The following is a 23,965-nucleotide window of genomic DNA, read 5'->3' on the forward strand; positions in this document are numbered from 1 at the left end:
CACAGGCCTGACACCTGGCTGGAGCAGCAAGACCCTGTCAGGCACATGGCTCAGAAGAAAAGGGAGAAAAAAAGAGAGAGGAAATAAAAGAAATAAAATAAAGTTATTAAAATAAAAAAATTAAAAAGTAATAAGAAAAGAAAAAGAAGAGAGCAACCAAACCAAAAAACAAATCCACCAATGATAACAAATACTAAAAACTCTACAAAAAAACCCCCAAAATTAACGGACAGACAGAACCCTAGGACAAATGGTAAAAGCAAAGCTGTGCAGACAAAATCACACACAGAAGCATACTCATACACACTCACAAAAAGAGAAAAAGGAAAAAAATATATCGTTGCTCCCAAAGTGTACCTCCTGAATTTGGGATGATTCGTTGTCTATTCAGGTATTCCACAGATGCAGGGTACATCAAATTGATTGTGGAGATTTAATCCGCTGCTCCTGAGGCTGCTGGGAGAGATTTCCCTTTCTCTTCTTTGTTTGCACAGCAACCGGTGTTCAGCTTTGGATTTGGCCCCGCCTCTGTGTGTAGGTCACCTGAGGACATCTGTTCTTAGCTTAGACAGGATGGGGTTAAAAGAGCAGCTGATTAGGGGACTCTGGCTCACTCAGGCCGGGGGGAGGGAGGGGTACGGATGCGGGGTGAGCCTGCGGCGGCAGAGGCCTGCGTGACGTTGCAACAGCCTGAGGTGCGCCGTGTGCGTTCTCCTGGGAAAGTTGTCCCTGGATCACGGGACCCTGGCAGTGGTGGCTGCACAGGTTCCTGGGAGGGGCGGTGTGGATAGTGACCTGTGCTTGCACACAGGCTTCTTGGTGGCTGCAGTAGCAGCCTCAGCATCCCATGCCCGTCTCTGGGGTCCACGCTGATAGCCATGGCTCGTGCCTGTCTCTGGAGCTCGTTTAGGCAGTGCTCTGAATCCCCTCTCCTCGCGCATCCTGAAAGCATAGTCTCTTGCCTCTTAGGCAGGTCCAGACTTTTACCCGGATTCCCTCCCGTCTAACTGTGGCACACTGACCCCTCAGGCTGTGTTCACACGGCCAACCCCTGTCCTTTCCCTGCGCTCCGACCGAAGCCTGAGCCTCAGCTCCCAGCCCCTGCCCGCCCCAGCCATCTTGAAGGTCTCCCTATGTGACTCTTATTTGTATCTTTTTCTAGTGTGTCTTTTAGATTCAGTTAATATCAGAAGTTTTCTCTGCTACCTAGTGACTGCTGTCAGATATTACAGACTAGATGAGGAACAAGGAAAAGAGCAACTCTTTCAAACAGGAGTTTGACCTGAACCGAGATCTAAAGGGATAGTATGATTAGTGACGTGAAAAAACAGGTCGAGTGTCCTCGTGCAGGTTCACAGGCACAGGAGTGGGAAATTCCATGGTACCCCTGGAAGGGACAAGTGGTCCATATGATGGCTGGTATGCAGGGGCAGTGGCAGAGATAAGGCTGGAGCGTCATGCAAGCCCCCGACTTCGTGCTCTGCAGACTTTATTGTAAAAAATGTGGGGACCATGCAGTATCTTGAATGGGAGAATGATATAATCAGTCAAGTAGAAAATATACTGGTTGGGGCGTGGACACGAACACACACAAACATGTTCTTTCTCTTGCTGAAAAGTGAATTAAAGAATTCAGAGGTGTTTAATCTTTTTCACCCTAGGTATTGTTTTGAAGGTAGAATGGCATTCACTTAGGCCTTGGGAAGAATGTGATCACGGAAGATTCTTTTTTAAAAAAAAATTTGTTATTATGAAACTTTTCGTAATAAACTCTATGTACCAAGTCATCTAGTGTTCACTAGCCATACCTTTTTTGTCATATCTGTTTCAGCTGTTTTCCCCCCGAATTATTGTAAAGCAAATCAGAGACATTATGAGATTTCATCCCTAAAGGATGTTTCATACATAACCACAATACCATTATTATGCCCAATAAATTCACAATAATTCATTAATGTCATTTTAATATATATGAGGGTCTCAAGTTTTTTCTATTGTTTGGTTTTTTTTTTAGCTTTTCTTAGCTTTTTGTTGTCATAAGGCAGTACTCAGACTGAATTAATTGCTGGTTGCATGACTGAGTAGAATTTATGAAAAGTAGTAGATGGTGTGCTTTCACGTATATAATGGATCCTGAGTTCTGGTGTGCTGTTTTCCTTAGGTGATGTGTACTGTGGGTAAATATTAATGAAGTTTGGAGATTTAATGCCAGTTATAATTTTTATTATAGTACCTGTACATACTGAGAGTTGGAGGGGAGGTACACTGCTAGCAGTGGTGTTCTTTTGTCTGCTCTACTCATATTTTATCATCATTAATTTCATCCTTCCAGCAGACTCATTCCTGACTTTCCCTTAATCTGATACCTTCTCTCTCCTCACCAGATGATTCCAAAATTTGGTGAGAATAAAAAATTTAAAAATTAGTCTTTTCCCTCAAACACAGATTTGGGAGCTGGTAATTGAAATTATGTGTATATTTTTGTATTAGAAACTCAGTTTATATGAAGTTTGCTGTAAGCTACATTTTTCCACTTGGTCGTTTTATCATGTTTAATAGGTATGAAGAGGCTGAAAAAGACTGCACACAAGCTATTTTATTAGATGGCTCATATTCTAAAGCCTTTGCCAGAAGGGGAACTGCAAGAACATTTTTGGGAAAGCTTAATGAGGCCAAACAAGGTAAGACTATTTTTATAACACCCGGCCCTCACTCTTCCTGTTGACACTCCTGTTGTAGAAGCAGAGATTTGCATAGCCTTCCCATGTTTCAAGGATACAGAACCTAGAAAAGTACATTTTCTTTCACAGTTTAGATCATGAATACGTTTGTAGATTTGAAGGAATTCAGCTTCCATAGTGGACCTGGTTATCTTTTAATAGCATACAGTAAAATCTGACCAAAATTAATGAAAAATTCGAATTATAGGTGAGAAGGAAAAAAGCAAGAAAAAGGCAAGAATGAAAAGGGAGTCAGCAACCAGGAGGTAGAGGATAATATGAGACTGTAGTGATGCCCCTGCTTTTTTTCTTGATACTAGTTATTCTTATTTTTTCATGATCTTTTATGTATTTATTCTGTTAGTTATTTTGAAGAACCAACTTACTTCTCTTGTCTGTTTTCTGTTTTACATATTTCTGCTTTTTATTTCCTTCCTTCATCTGTCTTTTGGCTTAATTTGCTGGTTTTCTAACTTCTTGACACATCAATACTTACATAATTGGTTTTCAGCCTTTGTGTTTTGAATGTTCATTTAAATCTGGCAGTTTAAGTCTGGCTTCAGCTGTAGCCCATGCATTTTTTATTATGGTAAAATAGACATAACATAAAATTGGCTGTTTTCACCATTTTTAAGTGTACGGTTCGGTGGCGTTGAGTACACTCACGTTGTTGTTCAGCCATCAGCATTACACATCGCCAGAACTTTTCCATCATTCCATTCTGAGCATTCTACCCTTCTGACAATAACTCTCCATTCCCCCTTCCTCCAGCCCCTGGTAATCAACATTCTACTTTCTGTCTCTGAATTTGACTATTCTAGTACCTCATGTGAGTAGAATCATACAGCAGTTGTCCTTTCGTGTCTGGCTTGTTTCCCTTAGCGCGTCTCTAAGGCTCATCCATGTTGTAGCATATATCAGACTTTGATTCCTTTTTAAGGCTTAATAATATTCCATTATCTGGGATTCTCTTAGATTCTGTCTTATGTTTGGTGACTACCCTGTCGTTTGTTAACAGTGTGAGTTTTGGTAAGTTAGATGCCCTCTAGATCAAGGCCTCAGTTGTTTCACTGTAAAGTGGAGTTGTAGTCATGGTTACATGAGGATTCATATAAAGCAACTAGAATAGCAGTTGGTAAATGTTAGTTCTTATTACTGCTCACCAGTTTCCTAGCATCCTGAGTAAAACTTCTTGAGATAAATATGGGGTTACTAACTAGATAGATAATTTCTCGAACTCCATAAAGTATTTTCACTAATTTATTATATTTCTTAAAAATTCATTTTAGATTTTGAAACTGTTTTACTTCTGGAACCTGGAAATAAGCAGGCAGTGACTGAACTTTCCAAAATTAAAAAGGTATGCATTCTTTCCACCAAAATATGGTCTTATTTTCTGAAGCATAAACACGTTTATTTGTTGCGTGATTAACTTGAGCATATTTTGATAGTCATGATTACAAATTTATTTTCAAGGAATTAATTGAGAAAGGACACTGGGATGATGTCTTTCTTGATTCTACTCAAAGGCAAAACGTGATAAAACCCATTGATAATCCACCTCATCTTGGATCAACTGTAAGTAAAGCCCTTTAATTTTCTCCCTTGCTATTTAAATATCAGTGTTCTATTAATAAGAGCTGAAAACAAATGTTGAGTTAGTAGACTCTGAAAAGAAATGTTGAAATCTCTTCCAAGAGCCATTTTTAGAATCTTTAAAAAATACTTCTTAGGAATATTGGCATAATCAAATTGGGGAAAATTGAGCTGTTTAAAGTCCTGGGGTAACTTTTTAAAGCGACTTTTAATTTAACACTAAATATTTCTACATATTTTCTGGCTGTAAAGGAATTTGGAGCTGTTTTACATTTGGTAATTAAATATTTCTAATACTATTATTTGAGATTGGGATTTTATTACAGTAGTCTTGCATCTTCTGTGGGGTTTGATCTAAAGTTAGCACTTTGGCAAAAATCTAGTACAGGCGTACCTTGTTCTATTGCACTTTGCAGATACTGCGTTTTTTACAGATTGAAGGTTCGTGGCAACCCTGTGCTGAGCAAGTCTATCAGCGCCATTTTTCCAATAGCATTTTCTTACTTCGTGTCTTTGTGTCACATTTTGGTAATTTTTGCAATATTTCAAACTTTTTCATTACTATCATATTTGTTATGGTGATCTGTGACCAGTGATCTTTGTTACTATTGCAAAAAGACTTGCTGAAGGCTCAGGTGATGGTTAGTGTTTTTTTGCAATAAAGTGTTTTTTATTAAGGTATGTACGTTTTTTTAAGACATAATGCTATTACACACTTAAAACAGTACAGTATAGTGTAAACATAACTTTTTTTTTTTTTTTTAACATCTTTATTGGGGTATAATTGCTTTACAATGGTGTGTTACATAACTTTTATATGCATTGAGAAACCAAAAGATTTATGTGACTTGCTTTTTTGCAATATTCACTTTATTGTGGTGGTCTGTGACCGAACCTGCAATATCTCCAAGGTATTGCCTGTATAGGCACAGTTATTCCTCATTTTTTTTTTTTTTTTTTTTTTTTTTTTTTTTACACTGCGCCACCAGGGAAGCCCCAGAGTTATCCTTAAGAATATACACTGCACATTGTTTTTGGTATGCCATACTGTTTTTCATTAAATCCAACAAAGCCAGTTTTTTCCTGCAATATTGGAACAGAAAGAGTAGCTGGTAAAATTCAGTGGTTTGTTTTGTTTATATATATATATCTATATAGTGTGTGACTCTATGGTAATTTCTAACATTTACATGGTATTATATATAGAAATTATGAAAGATAAAATGCATATAGAAAAGTACACAGAACAAATTAAGATTTAAAAAATAAATTGAACATCTGTGAAACCACCAACCAGGTCAAAAAATTGAAAGGTATCAGCGCCTCCAAAAATCTCCCTGTGTGCCCCTCACTGATCATGATCTCCCTACACCCTAGAAGTAACTGTTATGCATGGATGATGCTTTGAGAGAGATCACAATTTTACAAGGAAGTCGGAGCAGATATTTTTATCCTCCTTTTACAAAGGAAGAAGGTGAGGCAAAGAAAGTTTTGTGTTTTGCCAAGCTCATAGTTCAAGTTAGTAAGAGATAGAGGAATTCTTTGTTTAATATTTTTCTTGGGTTCTTATTTTGACTTTATTCTTGAATTTTCTGAGATAATAATTGTTTCATGTGCCAGGCATAAATCTTAGTTGCTTTCATACATTTTCATATATCATGTTCATTTTTATACATCATATTCACTTGCTATTATTTTATTCTTAACAATAAAGGTGATTAAATGTTTAATCCAATGTGATTTAAACTTTTATCTCTTTGTAAAACTTTGTCACAGAAGTTAATTCAAAAGTTAAAAACAAAGCCTTTGTCAGACTTTTGCTGTCCATAATTATAAAGACATTACCATGTGGTAAATCAGATATCTGTGTATGGAAGAATGTCCCATGGCCAGTATACCCTAAACAGCTTTTATAAATCTGTTGGGGTCTCTTCTCCCTCAGTTTAAAAATCAGTTTATGTTAATAGTTGTGAAAATGCAACATAAATTTGAATCTTTTGCGGCTGGATCTCAAAACAGAACACCTTCCTGAATTGAGAGATCTGGGGTAAACCATTTTGTAACTGATCCAACAGAAACAAAATCATTATCCTAGTGGGAAGGGGAAAAAATTGCTATTTATTTTTGTAATAGGTCTCCATTTAAAAAGTGGACATTATTTAAAAAATAGTAGGTGCAGTTTGGTATGATGCTTTTGAGTTGATTTGAGCATTTCATAAGCTTTAAAATTTTAGGCGAGTGTGAACCCTGTGTGATTCTTACTTTTTCTACTTAAGTTGAGAATAACTCACAGGTTAGTTGAGATCAAAGGAAATAATGTCCAATAATGCTAAGGCAGTTTCACGTAAAACAAATGTTAATTTCCTTTTCAGTCATATATGTGTGAGGCCACCTGGACACTGAGGAAAGTGGTAAGGAAAGAAAGGAAGGCCCAGGAGGTGGAGAAAAAAGAGTCCTGGGGTTACTTTATTCAAGCGAGAGGCTCGGTTGGGGTGTCCTGTGCTTGAGGGTTTGCAGCGGGGAGTACTGTTAATATATCTTCTATAGAGAGACTGTAGGAGAGCAGTAATGTAGGTCAGCTGGGCCTGGGGTTCCTAGGTAGGATGGTAGTAAATGAGAGTTTGTCCTGATCTCTTGGTCTCCACTAAAATATTTTATTTTTTTCGTTTTCCTGTTTCTCCGTATCAGAAATTCAACTTTCTGCTTGGTCTCCTTTGTCTCTTTCTCCTTTTCTGTTTATTCTTTTTTTTAAAAAATAATTTTATTTATTTATTTATTTATTTTTGGCTGTGTTGTGTCTTTGTTGCTGCATGCAGGCTTTCTCTAGTTGCGGCAAGCGGGGGCTACTCTTCGTTGCGGTGCACGGGCGCCTCATTGCCGTGGCTTCTCTTGTTGTGGAGCACCGGCTCTAGGTGCGTGGGTTTCGGTAGTTGCCGCTCGTGGGCTCATTAGTTGTGGCTCACGGGCTCTAGAGTGCAGGCTCAGTAGTTGTGGCGCATGGGCTTAGTTGCTCCGCGGCATGTGGAATCTTCCCGGACCAGGGCTCAAACCCATGTCCCCTGCATTGGCAGGCAGATTCTTAACCACTGCGCCACCAGGGAAGCCCTCTGTTTATTCTTATTTCTCTTTTCTTTTTCTTGAAATGGTATAATATAGAGTTAAATAAAATGTATGCTTCTAAATCTTAATTTAAAAAGAGATGAATTGATCCTTTCATGTTTTCTTACATCTTTCAACTGTAGTGGTATCTTTTGTGTTTCACTCCTGTTACCAGCATACTGTCATCCCCTCATCCCTCCTAGCCATCAGTAGCATTTAGCAGCTCTCAGTAGCCACTGGTCTACCCTGAAAGAGATCATCTGTTAGGAAATTCATTAACTAGGATCATGTTTACACCTCTGTTGTCAATGAAAGGATTTGGTTTTAAATGGAACTGCATTGATACAATTCAGTAGTTATAGTCTATTTTTTATAGTCTGTTCTTTAACACTATTTTTTAACACTAACACATATCCATTCTTGGTCAATATCTTGATAGAAAACTATTGGTGTTGATAGTTATCAGCAAAGCAAAGGCCTTAGATTAACACGATTATCCTTAAAGATAGAACCGCTAACGGGATTCTGTTAACAGACTTTAATAGCTTTTTTATTTATGTACATTCATCTAGTAACACTCAGTTGTTACCATTAGGTCTTTTCTTAGTTATGCTAATGGAATGCCTGGTTTTAACACTGAGTTTAGTATATATGTCAAAAGTTTTTATATTTACAGCTTTCTGATTTAAAATTCAACTGTACAGTTGGAATGAAAACTTAGAGTATACTGAAGAACGTCTTTTATTAAAAAGCAAAGAGTATTACGTGTAAACTTAGGAAGAAATTGAAAATATTTGCCACCTGTTATGATTGAAATAAATAGTGAATGCTATTTATTTTAATAAATTAAAAACCATTATTGTGGTCAGGTACTCACCAACTTTGTGTAAATTATTTGGCAAATCTTTAATTCTAGGCTGGTTTTATCCAGCAGTTAGAGGATGCAGTTAGGTTTTTGTTTTTTAAAAATATTCATTTACTTATTTGGCCGCATCAGATCTTAGTTGCAGGATCTTCGTTGCGGCATGCAGGATCTTTTCTTTCATACAGAATGCAGGTTATTGCCTGGCCTTGTTCTACTTGCCTTCAGCCCACAATACTGATGTCACTTGGTCATATTTTTTTTCTTGGCTTTGTTGCCTCTAGGATAAACTTCGAACTCCTTGATACAGCACACAAGTCCCTTTATAAGCTGCCTTTAAGCAGCCTTTCAGGCTCTGTCTCCACCTCTCCTCCCCTTGCACCAGCTCTACTGGACTTCTTACCTTTCCACTGACCATGCCATACTCTTCAACACTGCCATTCCTGGGTACTTTTTCTGTGAAGCCCCCCGATGTCAATTTTTATCTTCCTTCCTCTGTTCTTTTAGCACTTTGTACCTGTACCTTTTATAATGCATATTCCATTGCCTTGTAATTATTTATATATGCATCTTCTTTCCCCCATTTAGACCTACATATGGTAGTAGTCCGGCAGTATGACTCCAAATTGAATTTACTTACAACTGGGATATTGGCTGTAAAAACACTGTAACCTTTTAATCTGTGTCCCTAAAATAGGAAACCTTTGTATGTTGATGCAAATAGTTGATTTTAATTGTTTTAGAAACCACTCAAGAAGCTTATTATTGAAGAAACTGGTAATTTGATACAGACTGTTGATGTGCCAGATAGCACCACTACTGCTGCTGCTCCAGAGCGTAATCCTATTAATCCAGCAAAGGTAACAGCTACCGCTGGCACAAGTAAGAAGAACTCAAGCCAAGATGACCTTTTGCCCACAAGTGATATCCCCAAAGCAAAAGTATTGAAAATAGAAGAAATCAGTGATACTTCAGCTCTGCAGTGAGTAGAAATACTTTTATCTGATAGTCATCTAGAATGGCAGTAATCCCACTAGAAAATAGATATTGCTCATGAGACTTCTGGTTTGTACTCATCCACATAGTTTTTTGAACTATCCAACTTTACATTGTAGTTTTTCTTTTAACTGTAAGAGAGGTTTTGCTGAAGGAATGATCACTATTCCTTTACCACACTGAGGACTTTAGAAATAAGAGAAAGTATCTTTTTAAAAAGATATATTTTAATTTTATTGGAGTATAGTTGATTTACAATGTTGTGTTAGTTTCAGGTATATAGCAAAGTGATTCAGTTACACATATACATATATTCATTCTTTTTTAGATTCTTTCTCAATATAGATTATCACAGAATATTGAGTAGAGTTCCCTGTGCTATACAGTAGGTCCTTGTTGCTTATTTATCTTATATATAGTAGTTTTTGTATGTTCATCTCAAGCTCCTGATTTATCCCTCCCCTCCACATTTCCCCTCTGGTAACGATAAGTTTGTTTTCAATATCTGTAAGTCTGTTTCTGTTTTATAAATAAGTTCATTTATATCTTTTTTAAAAAAATTAGATTCCACGTATGAGTGATATCATATGATATTTGTCTTTGACTTAATTCACTTAGTATGATAATCTCTAGGTCCATCCATGTTGCTGTAAATGGCATTGTTTCATTCTTTTTTATGGCTGAGTAATATTCCATTATGTGTATGTACCACATCTTACTTATCCATTCCTCTTTCGATGGAAATTTAGGTTGCTTCCATGTCTTGGCTGTTGTAAATAGTGCTGCAGTGAACATTGGGGTGCATGTATCCTTTCAGATTATCATTTTCTCCAGATATATGCCCAGGAATGGGATTGCTGGATCATATGGTAGTTCTGCTTTAAGTTTTTTAAGGAACCTCCATACTGTTCTCCATAGCAGTTGTACCAATTTACATTCCCATCACCAGTGTAGGAGGGTTCCCTTTTCTCCACACCCTCTCCAGTATTTATTGTTTGTAGATTTTTTGTTGATGGCCATTCTGACTGGTGTGAGGTGATATCTCACTGTAGTTTTGATTTGCATTTCTCTGATAATTAGTGATGTTGACCATCTTTTCATGTGCATTTTGGCCATCTGTATGTCATCTTTGGAGAAATGTCTGTTTAGATCTTCTGCCCATTTTTTGATTGGGTTGTTTGTTTTTTAGACATAGAGCTGCATGAGCTGTTTGTATATTTTAGAGATTAATCCCTTGTCGTTTGCTTCGGTTGCAAATATTTTCTCCCATTCTGTGGTTTCTTTTCATTTTGTTGATGGTTTCCTTTGCTGTGCAGAAACTTTTAAGTTTAATTAGGTCCCATTTGTTTATTTTTGTTTTTATTTTCATTATACTAGGAGGTGGATCAGAAAAGATATTACTGCAGTTTATGTCAAAGAGTGTTCTGCCTGTGTTTTCCTCTAAGAGTTTTATAGTATACAGGCTTACATTTAGTTCTTTGATCCATTTTGAGTTTATTTTTGTGTATGGTATTAGAGAATGTTCTAATTTTATTCTCCTACATGTAGCTGTCCAGTTTTCCCAGTACCATTTATTGAAGAGACTGTCTTTTCTCCATTGTATAGCCTTGCCTCCTTTGTCGTAGATAGTTGACCATAGGTGTGTGAATTTATTTCTGGGCTTTCTAGCCTATTTTATTGATCTGTATTTCTGTTTTTGTGCCAGTACTGTACTGTTTTGATTACTCTAGCTTTGTAGTATAGTCTGAAGTCAGGGAGTCTGATTCCTCCAGCTCTGTTTCTCTTTCTCAAGATTGCTTTGGCTATTCAGGGTCTTTTGTGTTTCCATATAAATTAAAAATTTTTTGCTCTAGTTCTGTGAAAAATGCCATTGGTAATTTGATAGGGATTGCATTGAATCTGTAGATTGCCTTGGGTAGTATAGTCATTTTGACAGTATTGATTTTTCCAATCCAAGAACATGGTATATCCTTCCATCTGTGTCATCTCTGATTTCTTTCATCAGCATCTTATAGTTTTCACAGTAGAGGTCTTTTGTCTCCTTAGGTAGGTTTATTCCTAGGTATTTTATTCTTTTTGATGCAGTGGTAAATGGGAGTGTTTCCTTAATTTCACTGTCAGATCTTTCGTTGTTAGTATGTAGGAATGCAGGAGATTTCTGTGTATTAATTTTGTATCCTGCAACTTTACTGAATTAATTGATGAGCTCTAGTAGATTTCTGACAGCATTTTTAGGATTTTCTATGTATAGCATCATGTCATCTGCAAACAGTGATGAAAGTATATTGAACAAATTGATTTTGTGCATTTTCTTTTCTAGAAGTTCAGTAAATATGTTTCACTTTGTCATTCAGGATTTTTAATTTTTTATAGGGAAGCTTCATAAACAATGTAGAATTTAGGCATTATCATTATTCTAGCCATTAATATTTAAGATATTCATGGGCTCTTTAAATTTTGTTTGGAATTTTTCAAAAAGTCATGCATTTTCTTAATGGTGAGAATATAAAAGACATAGTTTAGTAGTTTACTTTGGGGTGTTGAAATTTTATTCATATATTTTTGCATTGCTACTCAACAGTCCTATTAAAAGGTTTTTTTTTAAACTTTGAACTTTAGTAGTTGTTTACAGTGACATAGATTGTGGGAAAACTTTAGGCAGTTTTTTTTGTTTGTTTTTTTTTTTTAAAGGAGGAAGCATTTCTTCCTTCTTGGAATCTTTCTTGAAACTGTGGTAATTCACATAATTCAGAGTGAAACGTTGACTTGTGAGTATATGTGATATAATAATGCAGTGTATAGAAATGTTTTGTCAAAAGGTGGCCAGGCTATTAGCCCAGCTAATGAGAATAGTCATTACGTAACCAGCATCTGAAAATTTGCACAAGTATAATCTGTCTTGCCAAAAGTATACATATATTATCAGCTGAAAGAATTTACTACTGGCAGAATATAAATAGATAATACAGTATTAATAAAGTCAGAAATTTTAAAATCTCTGTTGATGTTTCCTTATATAAGCTTTGACTATTTGTGGTTCTTCTCTTTGTTTTTCTTTTTTATTATTATTATTTATTGATTTTTGGCTGCCTTTGGTCTTAATTGCTGCTTGCGGGCTTTCTCTACTCTTTGTTGCAGTGCACAGGCTTCTCATTGAGGTGGCTTCTCTTGTTACAGAGCACGGGCTCTAGGCACGTGGGCTCCAGTAGTTGTGGCATGTGGGCTCAGTATTTGTGGCTCACGGGCTCTAGAGCACAGGCTCAGTAGTTGTGGCGCACGGGCTTAGTTGCTCCGCGGCATGTAGGATCTTCCCAGGCCAGGGATCAAACCTGTGTCCCCTGCATTGGCAGGCAGATTCTTAACTACTGCGCCACCAGAGAAGCCCTGTGGTTCTCTTCTAATTGTTTGATGCTTCTGAAATATTTCAGACCTGAAGTCAATTTGAAAAAGGATGTATGTCAGACTTTCAGTGAGAAGATTTCTATAGAGGTAGAAAAAACACCTGCTCAGTTTATCAGGACTGCTCTTCCTCCAGTTCCTGCAAACTCATTTCAGCTTGAATCTGATTTCAGACAACTGAAAAATTCTCCAGATATGTTGTATCAATATTTGAAGGTAAGAGGGAGGAAGCTGGTAGTTCTCCTGTAAGTTAGAGGTCAAAGAACTTCTTTGGTCACTATATAATAATAGTACTATATTTGCTTATAATATGATTGTAGAAAATGCTCTTATCCCTTGCCTGATACGTATATCAGCCTGGTCAGACCATTTTAAATATTTGCAACCAGTGAACCTCTGAAAAAGGTTCTGTGTTAAATTTTGTTTTCTAAAATAACTTAATCTAATTTCATACATCATGACTTAAACTTAATTCTTCATCCTTCAAGATGAGGAAAGAAGCTAAAATACATTGAGTGCCTTCTGTGTGCCAAGCAATGCTTGCAATAGTTAGGCTGTCAGTTTCCTGAAAATGAGCTTTTATTTGCTCAAGAAAAAGAATTAACTCATATGAAATTTACCAAATAATGGATTTTTAGCATTGTCTTTTTCAAGTAGTTCTATTTTTTAAACTCTCTAATTCTTTTTATTGGTCCTTGAGAGCTCTCTTTCATTTCCTGTTTCTGTTGGGTAGTACACATCTCCCCATGAGATTTTTCTCTGTCTTGAACAGAGTGATTATTTTATAGTGCCTCTTAACTTTCATTCTTCTATCATAGTTACATTTCAGTGTGACTCCATTATTATTCATTGAATACTAATGCATAATAGTTATTTTTTACTATGTTGAACTAAGCAATTATTATATAAATAATTTGTGATTGGGAATGTTGCCATAATTGAATTTTCTAACACCTTATATTTTTCCCAAGCAAATTGAACCATCCTTGTACCCCAAGCTGTTTCAGAAAAATCTAGATCCAGATGTATTCAACCATATCATTAAAATTCTGCATGACTTTTACATTGAGTAAGTAAGTTTAGTTATGCTTTCATGTTGTAATGCTCAGCTGTTTCTAGTGATTTGGGAAATTCGTTCTTTTTCATGTCATATTACCTTTTGTATAGCAAAATTAGCTCTCTTGTAAATTTAGCTGTTGCATAAGTTGTAAAGAGATGACAAGTACAAACAATGAAAAAGGAAGTGATTAGGAGGAAAAATGACTTAAAATTTTTTTAGAATATGGAAGTGGCAAATGTTATAGCAGATTAATAACATATGTGCTGTGCCACACATTTAAGAATATTACAATTTTTTCAGTTGACTTGATAAAATTCTTCATTTGGGCACTTAAAATATAGACAGTATGCAGGGGAAAATGATACATGAAGACCTTATTTATATATAATTAGAAATATTATTTTAGTAAGCAGACTGAATGAGCTGCTTTTAATTGATCGTTTGTTTTTTTATTTGGATTATTTCAGGAAAGAAAAGCCATCACTCATCTTTGAAATCTTACAAAGACTTTCTGAACTAAGAAGGTTTGATATGGCAGTGATGTTTATGTCAGAACCTGAGAAGAAAAGTGAGTTCTGTGAAGAAAGCTTTTTCATATCTCTTTATTCTTGTGTGTTCCTTTATTCAGCAAATGATAGCAAATATTTATTGAATGTCAATTATGTACAATTAAATTAATTACAATTAAGCTAATTAAATTGAATTACTATTAGATTAAGTAAAGTTAAATTTTTTGATCCTGACAACAACTTTGTGAGGTGTAGGTATGATTATCATTTTGGTTTTACAAAGGAGGAAACTGAAGCATACACAGGTAAGGAACTTGACCAAGGTTCCATAGCTAGGAAGCCAGACCCAGGAGTTAAACCGAGGTGTTCTGGGCTCTTCTACTTGAAAACGCAGTGATAGCATAATGGTTGAGCTCCTGGCATGATGGAACTCGTGCAGGGTTCCTGCCACAGGAGCTTGCAACCGGGTGTGGGTGCATCGGAGGTCTCACCCATTTTTTTGAGCTAATTTCCTTGAGTTTCTTTGATTTAAGCTGAATTCTCAAGAAAGTGCAGGAGTCAGATGAAGGAGATGGGAATGTGCAGAGGTTTTGAGGCAGGAGAGAGCAAATTGAGCTCCGAAAATTAAAAGGAGTGCAGTGTGGCTGGATTGTAGAGTTAGAGGGTAGAAAGAGGCAGGTGATGAGCCTGAAGAGTTAGATCCCTTGTTTATTTCTACATCTCAGTCTTTGGCATAAAATGTCAGTTTTGGGGAACCCTAATTTAAGTAAAATCAAACTATGGAGAAACTTCAATTACAATTGACCCTTGAACAACATGGGAGTTAGGGGCGCCAACCCTCCACACAGTTGCAAATCCACGTACAATTTTATAGTCGGTCCACAGGATGTGAGGTTCCTCATTCACAGATTCAGCCAACCGTGGATCATGTAGTACTGTAGTGTTTACTATTGAAAAATATCTGCCTTTGAGTGGATCTGTGCAGTTGAAACCTGTGTTTTTCAAGGGTCAGTTGTACTTGGAGTTTTAAGGCTATACTGTAGTTTTAGGAAAAAGAGAAAAATCATTAGAATGCAGGAGTACCAGTTTTTTAGTTTTAAAAATAGCAAAAACTATGATTTTCAGATACTTTCTGGACTAAACATACTTTGGGCTCCTTTTCTGTTTCTTCTTTATGTATGTAGCAGTGACATTGAATCTGAATCACTAAGAAAAATACTCTGTATGTTGAACTTAGGGAAGTGGACATGTAATTTAGAGAGATTCCTAATAGGGGTAAACCAAAAGAAGTTTCTGCTTAATCTTTAATCAGAAACAGTCCCTGAAAGTATTATCTGCATTCAGTTGAATGCAGACCTCATTTTTTATCACTTTTTTTTTAGTCATTCTGCCCCACCTCACTGACTTTGTGTCTTTTTAATATACCAAATTACCAAACTTCTTATAGCCTCAGGGTCTTTGTGTTTGACTTACCCCTCAGCCTAGACTATCTTCCCCTGCCTCTTCCTCACTTCATGCAGTTTCCACCTAATAGTCACCTCCTCAGAGACACCTTTCCTCACAGGCCTACTCACAATACTGCCTGCCTCCCTTTCCTCATCACCCTCTGTCGTCTTACCTCGCTTTATTTTTCTTCATAATACAGAACGAGCTGACAGTATTTTAAGTATTTGTTTATTATTTCTCTCTCCCTAATAGAATGGAAGCTCCATGACAGCAGGAACTTTGTCTACCTTGTTCTCTAGGCCTCAGCGTGTAGAACGGTGCTTAGTACATAATAACCTCTTAGTATAAGTGCATGAGTGAATGGATTTCTTGCCACTATGATGGGATAACTTGAAGTGTGCTCAAAGAATGTGAGTTGGTGCTTCAGACTGGCCTACCAACAGTACTGTCTTGGTGGGGTCACCACTGTCCACTAAGTTAAACATGGGAAGCACTTACAGTGGTTCCTGGCATGTAACTTAATATTCAATAAATAGTAGCTGTTGTTGTCTTTTATTATTGTCATTATTATTAAAAACTGTTAGCTAGTTTTAATGTTGAGGAATGTGTGAACTATAATAGCGTTTTCCATAGTGTTGAGTGTAGACCAGCCATTTCAGTGGCGTGAAAGATATTAAATGACTCATAAGCAAATCTTTCTTTAACTTTTAATTGTTATTATAAAAATGTACAGCTTGCCCATCAAACATGACTTTTGTGAATGTTATTGCTAATTTTTCATTTATAGTAGTGATATAAATTTTTCTTTTAAAATAAAATGATTTAAGTTTTGAAAGAGTTAATTGGAATATTAAATAAGTAAAAGTATACTTGTTACACAGGTCAAAAATCTTTAGGGTAGTACAGAATGAATTATGTTTCATCTGCAAAGTTAATGTCATTGAGGATGTAGGGGAAATTTTTTACTGCCAAAGCAAAATTCTGCTAAGAAACATCATTGGACTGCTGTATAGTTTTCTGTTCTCAGGTTGGCTTTTTAAATATCTGAATTAGAATTTATAAATAATCCTAATGATTGCTTTATAATGTAAAAAATATTTAACAGATTTGATTACTCCCTTTAATTTTTGCTTTACTTTTTAAAAATGGAGATTAAAATGAATTTGTTTTTCTTTTCCAGTTGCACGTGTATTATTCAATCACATAGACAAATCAGGATTGAATGCTAATTCTGTTGAAGAACTCAAGAAAAGATACGGTGGTTGATTTCCATTTTTACTGAAATTATTGCCTTTGGATTTCATATGTAAATTTTTTTCTACTGAAAATAAAATGTTTTGCTTTTTAAGAAAATGATATACAGGAAAAGTACCGTTTCTGGATGTAAGCTAATTAAATATAAAGTGAATTGTGATTTAACTAGTGAGAAATATACTTAAGTGAACTATTTATAAGTTTTTTTCTGAAAATAAAAATATAAATAATGAGGTATACGTGTAAAGATCGGTGTTTTACGTCATTTTATTTTATTATTTTTATTAACAAATTGTTTTTAATTTTTACCTTTGGCTGCGTTGGGTCTTTGTCGCTGTGTTTGGGCTTTCTCTAGTTGTGGTGAGCGGGGGCTACTCTCTGTTGCGGTGCACGGGCTTCTCGTTACGGTGGCTTCTCTTGTTGCAGAGCATGGGCTCTAGGTGCACAGGCTTCAGTAGTTGGGGCATGCAGGCTCAGTAGTTGTGGCTCGCGGGCTCTAGAGTGTGGGCTCAGTAGTTGTGGCGCACGGGCTTAGTCGCTCCGTGTGGCATGTGGGATCTTCCCGGGCCAGGGCTCGAACCCGTGTACCCTGCATTGGCAGGCAGATTCTTAAGCCCTGTGCCACCAGGGAAGTCCTATAAGTCATTTTAAATGTTAAGTTTAGATACATTCTTCAGTGCCCCATAAGTGTTAACATTTTAAAAAATATTTTCATGAGTTTTTGTAACCGCATGACAAGGTTGCTTGCTTAGCATATGAATAAAGTTATATAGAGGGAGTTAAGTAGATATCAGATTGTTTCATTATAAAATGTTTTCGTACCATTGTGCCAGTTCACGATCATAAAATTGCTTAGTTGCAGGATGTGTATTTTTAGTATTTATGTTGAAAGGAGACTTTCAGTTAGACTTTTTAAATAGGTTACTTGGAGAGTCACAGCATACTTAAATTTCAGTGCTACAGCTTTTTTTCCTCATGATATCCATGTCCATGTTATATGTCAACTGAATGCAGATAATCTAAAGCAAGGTGTAGAAGTTTAAAAACTAGGAATGTTCAAGGTAGTAATTAGTGTATAGCTTGTGTGTACGTGGTTCATGTGAGTGTGGTGTCTGTGAGCTTCTGAAATCCAGGCTAGTGTTCTACTTGTCCTTGTTCTGCACGGTCCCTGGCCCAGTCCTTTACACATAGTTAGGTGCCCGCTTGGTAAATTGAATTAAATATAAAATTTAATTGAATTGATGGTAGGAATCAGTTTTAGTAAATGTTCAAAGTAGCAACTTAGCAAATTTTGGGCATCCTGTAAATATTGCTAAAATCAATTTAATTTTAGAGGCCGTCATGTTAAAAAAATACTAGGTCACCATCCTATAGCTGTTAACATCAATAAGACAGTCAAATTTAAGACTTTATTTTTGTCACAGCATACATATTATTATGCCTACAATTACTTGAGGAATAATCAATCTGTTTAAAAAGATAATTTCCCCAGCTCATGGTATATGATCTTATTAAGATCATAATTTGTATAGCTCAGTGTTTTACAACATGCTTGGATATATATAATGTTATATATAATATAACATTAATGTTATATGTTGCTAAATGTATAGTCTTATGATATATAAACAGGCAATGAAATTTAGTCATAAAGTATAGCTTATACATAATAATAATGCATTCTGAACGACTTGAGTTTTTCTTAAGTCATTAATAAGAAGGTGACAGGCAGGAGGATGCTTGTGGGGGCTTGGCTGTGGGGAGGTGGCTGAGAGGCTGGGAGCCAGGGCATGAAGGGCCTTCCATGCAGTGACAGAGAAGCTGGTTTTCTGAAAGTGATGGGGAAGCGCTCAAGGTTTTAAGGAAGAGAGTGACATGTGGTTTGAGTCTTAAGATCATTCTGGTAGCAGTGATGAGCGGTGGATTGGTGATGGTGTGGCTAGAAACAGGGAGACCAATTGAAGAATACAAGAATGCAGGAGATAAATAACATTTGAACTAATAATAATGGGTAACATGAAGTACTGCCTATTTGCCTGACATTAGGGGCTTTATGTCTTTTTTCATTTAAATCCTCAACAAACCTAGGAGGTAGGTTCTGTTATCTCCACTTTACAGATAAGGAAATTGAGGCATATATAGGTTATGTAACTTGCCTATGGTCACCTGGTAACAGGTAGTCTGTATCCAAAGGCTACTTGCCCAACCACCGTTCTAACTATGCTGACTGGTGCAAAGGGATGGAAGACAGGTTGAGTTTAAGATATCTTAAGGAGGGAGAATCCACAGGGCGTGGTGGTATTCATTCACGTTTATTCAAACATTTCTTGAGTATCTGTAATGTGCTGGAAGGTGATTAAGCACTGGGGAAAACACAGGCCCAGTTTCTGTCCTCCAGTAGCTCGCAGTGTAGCTGGGGAGTCAGATAAACCAGCAGTTGCAGTACAGTGTCATGAGTGCCTTGATAGCTTGGAGAGGGCACTGGGGGAGCACAGAGGGTGCAGCTCTGAGTCAGACTGGGTGGCACAGGGAAGGAGGAGGCAGTGTTTGATATGAGACTTGAGATATGAGAAGGATGGTCCAGGTGCACGATGGGAGGGAAAGGGTCCTGGCAGAGGGATCAGCATAGGTGGAGGTCATGTAACATGTCATGAGCCCCTTGACCTGCCCTGGGGGTTGTAGGCAATTCCATGCACTATCAAGGCTGTTGTATGGGATAGAGTTTGAATTTGATTGGCTACAGTCTCCTTTCATTTGTTTTATTGTTGTTTTTTGTTAAATTTTATTTTTTTATTTATCTTTGGCTGCGTTGGGTCTTCGTTGCTGTGCACGGGCTTTCTCTAGTTGTGGCGAGTGGGGGCTACTCTTCATTGCGGTGCGCGGGCTTCAGTAGTTGTGGCACGCGGGCTCAGTAGTTGTGGCTCGTGGGCTCTAGAGCACAGGCTCAGTAGTTGTGGGTCACAGGCTTAATTGCTCCACGGCATGTGGGATCTTCCCGGACCAGGGATTGAACCCGTGTCCCCTCCATTGGCAGGCGGATTCCTAACCACTGTGCCACCAGGGAAGTCCCTCCTTTCATTTCTTTTTATTTGTTAATTTTTCATGTGCGCGCCTCCTGACTCCATACTAGATTTTAAGCTCCTTGATGGTCGTGACACTGTCATGTGTGTTCTTAGTGCTAACATTGGCCTTGTCCATGACAGAGGCTCCGTTAGCGTTTATTGATGGATCAGTCGTACCACCTTTCTTCTTAGATTAGGTTAGAGTTAGTGCATTTCTTCTCTCACTGTGGTTATTTAATGTAGGACCCTCATTAATCCTGGCTCTAGGAAAACAGTTTCTCCTTAGTGAGATTCAGTGATGTTGAAACCAACTCACAAAGAAGCTATCAATTTAGTTTACCACATACCAAATCCTTCCTTTTTTGGGGGCTGCTACTGATTGGCTTTGATTGCAGACATTTTGCTACAGCTAATCTTCACAGATGTGGTTAAAGAAACCTTGTTTTCATGCTTTTAAAAATCTGAAAAGGTAGAAAGTAGACTTTCAGGCACATTTGCTTTTGAAAAAGAGGTGAGAGATTCAGCTGTCTTCATGAAGTGAGTTATAAAGCAGGTGGCATTACAAAATAAAGCAGAATGTCTAATTCACTGGAGAATGACGCTATTCACAACTTTTTCACAGAAATCACTTGGAAAATAGAAGAAAAATGGAACTATACATCGTACGGGTTATCCTCATATCAGTAGGATTAAAATCAATAATAATTTGGGGCAACAAAAGGACTTGATTAAAAATCCTTTTTAACATGATTGTTTTATTGAGCTTGTATAGGTATAAAAACTCAACTATTTCTCCTTGAAGCATGAGGATGGATAGCTTCACTTTAACTCAGCCCTAACACCAGCTCATCTAGCCGTAGGACATTTAACAAGATGAGTGATGTCTTTTACTTCTATACAGCAGTCCACATGGCCTTCTAATCCCAACCTGGCAGTGGTGAGGAGGCAGAATTCCTTACATCTGAAAAGGGCTGCTCCTACTTGAGAACCTCAGTATGTGGAAACCTTCATTAACTGATGCTTACTGTGGAGTTTAAAAGTAAGCAAAAAAGGCCTCTGGGTGATTTACTTCATAAATGTTCATCTGCTGTGTAGGCCCCACTAGATGCAACTCTTGTGGCGACTGTGGTTACTAGTGCAGAGGGCCTACGGAGGGCTTGGTGTCTCAGCTCTCCTAGGCTCTTCCTGTCCCAGGATCCAGGGCCGTGGGCAGCTTATCTAAGAAGACAGCACTCCTTCACTTTGTGTTGACTTCTCTGATGGCAACCAGCCAAGCACATGGGAGATGGGAGATAGTAGATTCCCCCGTAGCTTATGGAATCAGTATGGTGCTTTGGCAGTGACTGGTGCTGTGTCGACAGCTGCAAAGCCAGCAGGACTGAGGGTGATGAAAGGCTCAGTGGAGGTACGGTTCTGGAGCTGGAGATGTGGGGAACAGACAGGGAAGGTTGCAGGGAGAAGGTGGGGTCTGGTCTGAGTGGGCCTCAGAGGACAGGTGGGATCTGGTTAGGTGGGGGAGGGGTGACGACATTCTAACTGTCCTGAGTTGCAGAAGGGTAGTGAAGTGGAAATTGCTGTGACAGCAGTTCCCTAACAGCACAGCAAAACCCAGTGCTGTTCACGCAGGAGAGGTCGCAGGGAGACGAGCAGTAGTGGACTTGTCATTTGGTGTGTTTCCTGGAGGATCTTATATTTTACATAATGACCCTGCGGCATTTAAACTTCACGTTTTGAAATAATCAGCTTGAGGGGTCAGAGAATAAAAGGGAACAGGCCATCACGTAGCTGACTTGGGTAAAACTCACTTTAGGCCTCATTAGAATCCTTCTTTTGTTTATTATCTCTGGGGAATAGTGTCAATGAGGAAGATACGCCTGAGTTCCAGTGGTCTGGCTTAATCTACTTAAACTAATCTGCTTGCTTTACTGACCGACATTTAAAACCATCAAATTGAACATATTGATGATGACCCTGAGGCTGACGATGGGGGCAAATGTACTTTCATGAAACCAAGGACATCCCTTGGGTGGTGTGGGGCCGATGAAATCAGGATAAAATATGCAACTTAATAAAGGTTGAGTATAGAAATAAGAAATATTGAAAAGTGTGTGAAAATGTCGTCAGTAATAAGAGATTCTCAGCTGCTAATACGCTACTGAAATACATCAAATGCTCTTCCAAGCCCTGTCCGATTGTCCTCCACTGATAAGCCTCCTGAGTTGCTTCCGGTCTGGGGTGGAGGCCTATTGTATTTGCATAGAGCAGAGCACAGCTGGGCGCAGGATAAACGCTCACTGAATGGAAGGGAGTGGAGCTGGAGACAGTTGTTGCTGTGTATTGTCCACAAACACCAGGCAAAAGTGACGCTGAATTAATTCAGTTTTACAAAAGGAGGGTTAAAAAAAAAACAGCCATTCTATAGCCAGAGTGGTGAAAACACACAAGGGTAGGTGACTCAATCGTTCCATTAATCATGTAGCAGAATGGAATTTGCAGCACCGTGTAGAATACGTCTGGAATTTTGTCCCGAAGAATCAGGACCATAGAGAACATACAGTTTTTATCACAGCAGTGTGCTCTGTGCTGTATAGTTTTCTTGACACTTAGTTGGTCCTCTTTGACCTTTGAAACTTGAGAGATTTAGGGCAGCACTTATGTTAAATTATTTGCTCAAAGTCACGTGAATAGTGATGTAACTCAGAACTCTGTGCTGGTTCCAGAAACCCCTATCAGGTGTCCTCATGTGGAATCCAGTAATGATACGGACTTTACTGAGTCAAGTTTTACACCACAAACCATTGAGTGTGGACTCAATGGGAACTAGAACTAGTCTGCGTATCAGTGGGATATAAACATGCAATGTGTTTTCAAGAGGTGGTTTCCATAGCACATTACTTGGCTCATCATAGGAAGTTAATAAATATTTGCTGAATAAATGAATGAATGGATTCAAGTACTATAGAATGGGCTGAAGAATCCAGATGAAGAACCTTTTAAGTTTGGCTCAAAGCACTTGCCTGAACGTCAAAGACCTTTTCATCGTCAATGGGGATTATTTCAGTTCTCTTTTACAGGACTGTGTTCAGAGAGCTCCTACCCGCAAACATTTTTTGAATACTAAATTAGTGTGGGAAGGGAATAGGAATTTTGTGGAACTCTCTTATTGGTCCTAACAGTTCAAACAGACTAGTGATACTGTTAGCTACCATTTGTATGCACTCTGTTGTGTGCTGGGCACTGTACCGGGGCTTTGCATATATCATCTCACTTAATGCTCACGATATGCTCAGAGAGATAGGCTGTCCTGTGAAGCTGGGAGTCCAACAGAGGTCAGACTGACTTAGACACTCTTACTTCTACGCTGCAGTCACAGCTGAACAATCTTCGTGATAACACAAGAGCAGGACCGGGGGAGAGGCAGGCTGGCAGCTGGGATTTCTTTACTACTGCCACTCCCTGGATCGTCAGAAAATAGCATGTACGTGGCCGAAAGCATAGGAGTCAAAATGAAAGTGAATTTATTGTTTATTGAGGTAACATTGGTTTATGTATAACATTTTGTAAGTTTCATGTGTATAACATGTTTCTACTTCCATATACACTATAGTGTGTGCTCACCACCAAAATTCCATCTGTCACCATTCAGTTGACCCCTTTTACGCATTTTTCACACCCCAAAGCCAGTGCCCCATACTGACCATGTCAGAAGCCCCACCTTCCTACACCAAGCAGAGTCCCCTTTTCCAGTTTCGCAAGGTCTTTCTAGGGACCCGTAGGATGTGGAAGGGTATTCTTCCTTCAGTACTTTAGTGCATGGGACCTGTATCTAAAATAAATATCAGACCGGGCTTTGAAGAGGAAGAGACGTCCCAAAAATGCAGTCAGAACGCAGTGTGCAGGAATGTCTGTCTTTCCCTGGGCCAGAGAGAGGGAAGTTACATGTTTGTGTGTGTATGCATGCC

General features: G+C 38.0%; 1 protein-coding gene across 2 annotated transcripts in view; it reads left to right on the forward strand.

The window, feature by feature from the left end:
• The window catches only part of RPAP3 (RNA polymerase II associated protein 3), a 42,653-nt gene extending 25,477 nt beyond the window's left edge, over positions 1–17,176 (forward strand). For both annotated transcript variants that reach the window (XM_024737068.1, XM_024737069.1), the window contains 8 exons: positions 2,560–2,681; positions 4,010–4,080; positions 4,197–4,298; positions 9,021–9,259; positions 12,702–12,888; positions 13,644–13,741; positions 14,200–14,300; positions 16,868–17,176. In XM_024737068.1, coding sequence (XP_024592836.1) covers positions 2,560–2,681; positions 4,010–4,080; positions 4,197–4,298; positions 9,021–9,259; positions 12,702–12,888; positions 13,644–13,741; positions 14,200–14,300; positions 16,868–16,953 — 1,006 coding nt within the window. In that variant the 3' untranslated portion in view covers positions 16,954–17,176. The remainder of the gene's footprint in view (positions 1–2,559; positions 2,682–4,009; positions 4,081–4,196; positions 4,299–9,020; positions 9,260–12,701; positions 12,889–13,643; positions 13,742–14,199; positions 14,301–16,867) is intronic.
• The last annotated feature ends 6,789 nt before the right edge of the window (positions 17,177–23,965 follow it).

Source organism: Neophocaena asiaeorientalis, unplaced genomic scaffold, assembly GCF_003031525.2.
Source record: "Neophocaena asiaeorientalis asiaeorientalis breed wild unplaced genomic scaffold, Neophocaena_asiaeorientalis_V1.1 scaffold134, whole genome shotgun sequence".
In the NCBI taxonomy this organism is placed as follows: Eukaryota; Metazoa; Chordata; class Mammalia; order Artiodactyla; family Phocoenidae; genus Neophocaena; species Neophocaena asiaeorientalis.